Source organism: Miscanthus floridulus, unplaced genomic scaffold, assembly GCF_019320115.1.
Source record: "Miscanthus floridulus cultivar M001 unplaced genomic scaffold, ASM1932011v1 fs_249_1_2, whole genome shotgun sequence".
In the NCBI taxonomy this organism is placed as follows: domain Eukaryota; kingdom Viridiplantae; phylum Streptophyta; class Magnoliopsida; order Poales; family Poaceae; genus Miscanthus; species Miscanthus floridulus.
The window spans coordinates 1-8,588 of record NW_027096454.1 but is presented as its reverse complement, the minus strand read 5'-3'; the positions used below and the strand labels follow the sequence as shown (position 1 = coordinate 8,588).

General features: G+C 43.4%; 1 protein-coding gene across 1 annotated transcript; it reads right to left on the bottom strand.

Moving 5' to 3' along the window:
* Positions 1–3,863: 3,863 nt before the first annotated feature.
* Positions 3,864–8,188, bottom strand: LOC136530993 (FACT complex subunit SSRP1-like). The gene is made up of 14 exons (XM_066523696.1): positions 8,054–8,188; positions 7,825–7,961; positions 7,650–7,733; positions 7,472–7,563; positions 7,278–7,386; positions 7,092–7,178; positions 6,887–6,979; positions 5,539–5,736; positions 5,302–5,453; positions 5,060–5,213; positions 4,870–4,968; positions 4,625–4,792; positions 4,410–4,488; positions 3,864–4,256 (listed from the first exon to the last, which is right to left on the bottom strand). The coding sequence occupies exons 1-14, from the start codon at positions 8,121–8,123 to the stop codon at positions 4,135–4,137; spliced, it is 1,644 nt and encodes a 547-aa protein (XP_066379793.1). The 5' UTR covers positions 8,124–8,188; the 3' UTR covers positions 3,864–4,134.
* Positions 8,189–8,588: the final 400 nt, after the last annotated feature.

Below are 8,588 nucleotides of genomic sequence, written 5' to 3'. Positions count from 1 at the left end.
CAATGGTGATGGCATGGTGATGGTCAAATGCTTAAACTTGGAAAAGAAGAAAGAGAAAAACAAAAGGCTCAAGGCAAAGGTATAAAATATAGGAACCATTTTGTTTTAGTGATCAAGACACTTAGTGAGTGTGATCACATTTAGGATAGATAGCCGTACTATTAAGAGGAGTGAAACTCGTATCGAAATACGGTTATCAAAGTGCCACTAGATGCTCTAACTCATTGCATATGCATTTAGGATCTAGTGGAGTGCTAACACCCTTGAAAATGTTTGTGAAAATATGCTAACACTTGTGCACAAGGTGATACACTTGGTGGTGTTGGCACATCTACAAAGAAGGTGGTGTTTGTAGGATTGAGATGGCGCTTTCGGGAAAATAAAATGCCTATTTTTTATTGCGCCGGATGCAAATTCTTGTGGTTGGCACATTGGAGCAAGGGTGAAGAAGTTAGAAGTGAAAATGAGTTGATCGCGAAGACGCTGGCGTCGGTCAACTGACCGGAGCTGGGTCTAAAAGCACCGGACCCTGGCAGCGTGCGTCCGGTCAAACTGACGGGTCTGCACAGTACCGAGGGTATTGCACCGGACGCTGGTCTGTGTCTGGTCAAGGTGGACCGGACGCGTCCGGTCGAAGAAATACGCCTCGGGGAGCTTACTAGAAACGATCGGACGCTGAGGATTCTACGTCCGGTCAGTTTAGCCGGAGCGTCTGGTCAACTACGTAGCCGTTGAAATCTGACGAATAGCGTTTGAAGCTAGTGACACGTGGCATGAATCAGTGGACCGGACGCTGAGTCCAGGGTCCGGTCAGTATGACCGGAGCGTCCGGTCAAAGCGCGATTTGCCCAGTGAAGAGGTATAACGGCTCTATTTGATGGGGGCTCTATTTATAGCCCCATGGCCGGCTCAAGAGACAACTCTTGCACATTTTCATTGACATAGCAACCTTGTGAGCTTAGCCAAAGTCCTCCCACTCATCTCCATCATTGATTCATCATCTTTGTGAGATTGGGAGAGAATCCAAGTGCATTGCTTGAGTGATTGCATCTAGAGGCACTTGATATTCGTGTTGCGCTGTGGATTTCGCTTATTACTCTTGGTGGTTGCCACCACCTAGACGGCTCGGTGCAGCGGTGGAGGATTGGCATGAGTTGGTGATTGTTCATGGCCGTCTCCAGTGATTGTGAGAGGAGTTGTACCTTCCCCAGTGGAGCACCAAAAGGTAACTCTAGTAAATTGCTCGTGTCATTGAGTTACCTCACTTGTGGGTCGGTTCTTGCGCTGTCCTATCGTGTGGACGAGGTTTGTGAAACACCTCTTAGCCGCCAAACCATCAAGTGTTGGTTGACACAACGGGGACGTAGCGTATTGGCAAGCACGTGAACCTCGGGAGAAAATCGATTATCTCTCTTCTTTGGCATTCTCCCGATGATTGGCTATATATTCATCTTGTGATTGGTTCATCCCCTACACGTCGGTATAATCACTCTACTCACTCATTTACATTCTTGCAAACTAGTTGATACAAGCTCTTTAGTGTAATTAGAATTGAGAGCTTGCTTTATTATTTACATTCATCTAGTTGAGCTCTTTAGAGTAGCAAGGTTGAGAGCTCTTAGTGAGTAATTACATAGCAAGTTTGTGTGACTAAGTAATCATTGCAACTAGAATTGTTGGATAGGTGGCTTGCAACCCTTGTAGAGCTAGAGCAAGTTTGCATTACGCTATTTGTCATACTAATCAAATTGCTCTAGTTGATTTGTAGATTTTTAAATAGGCTATTCACCCTCCTCTAGCCATATTAGGACCTTTCAAAGGTGTAGGCAACAATAAGGGCCTCCTCAGAGAAGCCAGGCATCTCCATCACAGCAAGGTACAGATTGGCATCAACATGGGCAGGTCCAGTCTCTCTAAGAGCATTAGCCACATTGTTGATAGCATCAGACATGTTGGTCAACATGAGTATCTCCTCCTTAGATAAATTCCCTCTCTTCCTCTTCCCACCAACACCTGAACAGGGCACTTCTGTGGCCTTGCTACCCTCTGCAGGTGCAGTGGGAGCTTTATCACCAGTGAGTGGGGTCAATGGAGGACCATCAACCTTGGCAGCAGCACTGTCAGCCTGGTTCTGCCCTAAGGCTTCCCCAGACCTAAGTGCAAACCTACCAGTGGCTAAAGCATTGTCAAATATGGCCTTCCATCTCAGTGTAGAACCTAATAGGGGTGTTTAGGTACTCAGCATCTTTAGGATGGTCCTACAGTTTGGTGCATGTGGAGGTCTAAACGTTTTGACTAACTCAAAAAAGGAGCTCTCTTCATCCTAATCATGGATATACACTCTGTATCAGTGGAGTGGTAAATCATGTGCATTGTCCTCAGTCTGTGCTGCTCATTTACATCTCTAATAAGTGCAAGTGCTGCAGGGTCAGGCTGGGGTGTATTAGGTTCAGGGTTTTTTCTTTTTAGCCTAGTGGATACAAAGGAAACCATAACAATAGTCAAAGCAACGACCTGCCTACACAGCATCTCACGGCTCAACGAGGGATCCATCTACAACCATGTAAAATTGAAACAGGAATACAGATCATCAGACCCTGCTAGGCATCAACATGCTCATGAAATGAATGAATAAGGAAATAGCACGGCTGCATCATGTATTGATGCCTCCCGGTGCACAAAAAGGACCACATCATCGACCACATCTCATAAAATAGTAACAAATCGTAGCTTATCAGGTACCAAACCATAACAGAACCAAAGCAGCATCAGCATCAGGTACCAAAAAATAAAAAACATCATCAGCTACCAAACCCTAATACATGTCGCATCCAAGGGAAAACACAAGATGGGGGGGGAGGGGGTGGTCCATTTCACCTTGGGTTCGGGGTCGTAGAACCGGAGAGGAGGCAGATCTGGAAGTAGAGGAAGCAGATCGATCTAAAGTCGAAGCAGACGGGAACGGAGAAGAGGAGGAACACCAACACGCCACCGAGTACCAGCAGCAGCCGGAGCAGGAACGCGGCGAAGAACACCCAAGGCGCGGAACGGAGGCAAAGTACGCCGGAGGTCGCCGCCGCCACCACGCACACGAGCTCACTGTCGGTCTCTCAGGAGGGAGGTGGAAGGTGACCAGAGCGAGGAGGGGAAGAAGGAGAGGCAGGGGGAGCGGCCGCACTTATAGGCGGGCGGATTTGCCTTCCCGCACGGCGGCAAGCGCGCGCGGAAGTTTCACCTTCCCGCGCGAGCCACCCCGCCGCCGCCCCAAATCGCCCGCGAGCGCCGCGCGCAGCCGAGCTCGCCAGAAACGAACCCTAGCGGCGTTTCTCCAGGGCCAGGCGGCGGCGTCGTATTTGACTCCTGGGAGCCGGGCTCGCTCGCGGGCCAAGGCCGCAAACATGGGAGCCTGCAGCCCACGAGCGCAGGGCCGGCCTGGGCCACCCTCGCAAACGCACCCTTGTCACCAACCAGCCCTGCGACTGCGAGTGCGGAACCAGCGTCGTGTCCCTGTAGCCCGCCCCGGTGCAGTACGGTGCAGCATCGTATCATGACGCCTGCCGCCCTGCGGCAGATACGGTGCAGCGCCGTCGCCGCCGGGGCGTCCTCCTGGCCCTTCGGCCCTTTCCCTGGAGGCGCGCGCTTGATCGTCCTTTTCTTTAGTTTGGTCAAGAGCAAGCGAGGAGTTGCCTATTATGACAAACACCGGTACACCAAAAAAATTGCCCAGGAGGCCAGGACGGCTATAACCGCTCTTTCCTAGGGAGCTTGTGCCCCTGTGATGGCGGGCACAGCGTTTTTGGATCTGTTGGGATTTTCACCAACGAGATCAGGCAAAACAGCCATCATCAATAGTCGAGGAAAAATACAGAAGCTTCGACACAATAAACCACGTATGTTGGTTTTTACACAAAATTCACTAGACTACACATACAATCTTTTGCCCTGCAGAGGTACGCTACAAGAAACCCCTCTTTACTGTCAGCAATGCTGGAGGCAAACTACTAGTGCCGGCACCGTAGGCACACGCACACGCATGCTAGCAATTTCACCTAGCCGCAACAGTTGCCGACCTAATAATAGTAGGTGCCACTAGAATTTCATTCAGTGCCACCATGCCAGCCCAAGAGCTTGAATCTAGTCAGACTCGTTGCCAGAATCCACATCAGCTGTAGCTTCACCACGATAGACGGCGGACTCTTTTTCATAACGTTTCTTGTCGACCTGGGCCTGCTGGATGTAAGGCTGCTTCTCTTCGCCTGCTCATGACAAGGAACGTGGGAACCGTAAGCACACAGCTTTTGTTTTAGATGTAAACATGATGACAAAACATTGCAAAATTTGCCTCACAGATGAAACAATGCTGATACTATTACTCAGATAATATAATGGAGAGTGATCTAGAATATTACTTGACATCTTTTGCCACATCTCCCCAAGCTTCTTTGCAATCTCAGTCGTAGGCAAATCTGGGTTGCTGCTCTTCATGTTCTGCACCATCAAAAATAAACTTTAAACTTCTGTTCAATATCAGTTTCTAGTGTGGGAAGGTTTCTGCTCTACCCTCAGTGTCACAAAATATCTAAACGACCTAATATGCTGGGAATTATTAACCAAAGCAACTTACTCCTCGCTCAGCCATTGAGAAATACATGAACGGTGTCATTGCTCTTTTGGGGGCATTAGGATCTTTTTTCTTCTTTGCCTTTTTCTTCTCATGTCCTTCGTCATCCCTGCCCTTAGGCTTCCTTTTCTGAACTGGCTTTGAACTGCTTGCTTCCTTCTTGGATGATTTCTGTGGAGAAAAACAACTGCATATTACATCATGGCTTCAGGCTTGCTGGTCTACAACAACAATAAATTTAAAAATACCTCTTTTTCACCACCACTATCACTAGCATCTGATTCCTCATCACCCGAGTCATCAGTAGGAGATCCACTATCATCCTTATCCGCAACAAAATCTTCATCCTAAAATGAAGATAAATAATAAGTACATAGAAGGGCTCAGTAATAAGATTAACAAGGCAGTATCAAGCAACATAACAACAAGGCAGCATACCTCTTCATCACTTTCATCATCCCCAGCCTGATTCTTAATACGTTCTAGATGTGGATCAACAGCATCATCATCAGTGTCTCGTAGAACATCTGTAACTACACCACTTGCACCTTGACCATCTCCTCCAAGGTTCATTATTTTAATGTTCTTTCCACTAAAAAAATGTCAAAAAATAAGGATAGGAAAACTTAAGTTTCTGTATAACATGAAAGATGATGAAGGCAATAAAAGGGACAACATACGTGATGAAGTTGAAGAGGTTGTGGTACTCATTCCTTTGAATATTTCTGAAGAGATGCTCTTGGTCATTTTTCAGTTTGACAAGGAGGTCAAAATAGTGAGATGATATACTGGCACCCCCAGCACCATGGCGTTCAAATTCAACAAACTCAATCTGCATTGAGAATGTAATAAACAGCAGTTACTACGAATGGAGTCAATGGACACTGAGAGTTCCTACCACGAATATAAACTGATACCTCCTCATGAAGAATGAGTGTAGGTGGCTTTGGCAGGAAGAAGAAACCCTTTTCAAGTGGATACAACAGTCCATCTTCAGCTTTGAGTGATGATTTAACTGCATATCCATCATGGCAACTTCTGAAAGAACCTGGCCTTGTGACTTTAGCACCAGATAGACCACGAAGGACTTTGGTAAATACCTCATGTATTAGACCCTACGGATATATTGAGAACAGTGTAAGAAAAAGGAATAAGTTAAGTGTAGTTACCAGCAAGTATCGATTGCATACTTGTTAAAAAGAAATAAAAAAATGACATGAGAGTTGCATAGAACTAGCTACTGACATAGTCCAATAAAAGGAAGATTGCCTAAATGGCAATTTTTTCAAGGATTTCTAAAACTTAAGCTCTACATCTTCATACTTGCAAACATCAGCATACATTATTCTTTTAGAAAAATAAAGAAGGTGAAAAGCCATGGAGCCTTAGTTGACCATGAAGAGGAAAAAATTAGCCGCCCAGTAAATTACCACCAAAAGCATGCAATATTGTATAAAATCAGCACATGTATTGACTTAAGAGCACAGAAATTCAGACTATCAATGTTCAATCTTTTTTGTATAATTATAGCAACACATACTACAACCATCCCCCGAAAACCCAAACGTATCTAAAATATTATGGTTTAGCCTTCTGCAAGGAGAGGCAGAACATTACAATTTATCCTGACTGATATTGTCTCTCATCATGCCCAACAAATTCAGATAAAAAATTGCATGGATGAGCATGAAAAAACATTTGGAATAATTAGTATTCAGTTCCTCAATATACATCTATTTTAATATTAGAAGTCCTAGTAAATTAGATCAACTATCTCAATATGGAGAATAGTAGGTATTAAAATAGTTCTTTTCTCAAATTATGAAAATATAATGGAGAATAGTGGAACATGGAATTAAGGAGACAGCACACTGTTGCACAGTCCCTTGATAACAGAAGATGGGCGCAAAATATTAAAGAAACCCTCACTGTCCAGGTTATAATGAAGTATCTGCAGATTTGGATAGGATACATATCAAAAGAGTAATCAAGTGTTTGCTCAGCCTAACTTCACGTATCAGCTTCAAATCCAAAACACATTTGGCAAAGGCATAGCACAATTATTAAGAAAGCATAGAAGGCAAGATGCATTATGCTAATGGAAAAAGCTCGCAGGTGACCACAATATCTCTCAACAGGATACACCATGCTTGAGATGGAGTTCGCCATACTCAGAAATTTTGTTTCGACATGTTAATTTTATTTTAGAAACTAGGATTCAGTCTTCAACTGTAAACAGTATTCTTTCAAATCAACAGACACCACCTTGTAAGATTCCTCAAGCCTGTCCTTGTATTTGTCAACCAACAGCTCTTTACCCAATGCCAGGTCTCTTTCAACTACTGCCTCTGTCTCAAACTATTAAGAGATAAGGGAACAAATTAGTCTATCTATTCAAAACAAGTCCTGAAATGAAGTGGTAATATGACTATAACCAACTAAACATTATGAAAAAAATGCAGTGCAATACCTGAATAACAATGTGAGGATACAATGTTTGTCCTTTACGGATTGGTGGATCAAGAGTAATAACAACAAACGTATGAGGATTGTTTGACTGCAAAGCTCAACCATGCAATGGGTTTAGTTACATGTCAGAGTGTAATATTATGCACAACAATAAAGCACAGCTCAACATAGGATCCAAGAACAGAACCTTTGGCAAAAGAAAGAGGCGAACGATGCTGCTGTATTGGATTTTGAAATCATTAGCTTGTCCTTGGAGTCGCAGAAATGACAGATGAAGCTCAACACTATAACGTCCTCTGTATTGCCAAAACAAAAAATCGTTAGCTTTTTAAGCTCAACAATCTTGTGTTTCTCATAAGGTAAATTGTTCATATTTTCCACCTTGGTGTAAGAATCGCAATTCCATCAAACGTGACAACTGGTTCTTCAGAAGAACCAACATCAGCAAATTTCAATATAGTCTCCCATAAAATCTACAGAAAATAGATAGGTTTTCGTTAGTTACTATTTTGCAACTTCAATGTGCTTCATTTAAACAGTGCTTACTGAGTGAGCTTACGTGAGCCGGAGGGCGATTCTCATCCCCAACAAACTGAGTATTCGAAGTAGGCACATGAAAACTTAAATCCATGAGGGAGTCTTTCTGCAACCATGAGGGATTAAAATGTTAGCACAGTACTATGGCAATGCAGAAAATATGAGTGGATCCACTACAACTGCTGTCCACTACAAACCTCATTGGCTCCAGTAGTATCATCAACATGAAGCTCTAAGAGAACATCTGTTTTTCCTTGCATCTGGGTTTGTGCAACATCAGCTAGGGATACTTCAAATGCTTGCTTTGAACCAACCATAAAGGTTAGCATGTTTCCTACAGAGGCAAGGGTAACAAACATGAAAATCAAACTGAACATATGTTAAAAGGGGTCCCATGGTAAAATAATAAAAGGTCACCCAAATTACCATCTATATCAATCCCTCCCCAGTTGTGGCCACTAACAGAAAGCTGTTTTTCATCTGGTGTGACGCCCATATTCTTTTGTATGAAGTTGGTCAAGCTGCTCACATCCTATGCAAGAAAGGACAAGATCAAATATTTTCGTCAGGTAACAATAAGAGAAATATATTAACCTCACCATTCATCTTTACTGAAAAGTCAAAGCATACTCTCAGAAATGACTGACAATATTTCAAGACAACCAAATCCAAAGAAAATCTGATAATCCAAATATAATTTTGAATTTTCCATCTTTGAATAACACTGCATACAGAATCATGAACACTATTCCTTCAAATATTATCTATAGGTAAGTCTTAACTACATAATAGCTACAGTATGTACAAAAGACAGCATATTCTGCGAGACTTGTTTATGACAGGCATACCAAGTGGCATGAAAGAATATAGTAACTGTTCACCTTAATTTGAACAAGAAGAGTTTGCTTTAGTGGATATAAAGATCGAACTGCTCAAGGTTTAATCAACACATGAAAAACAT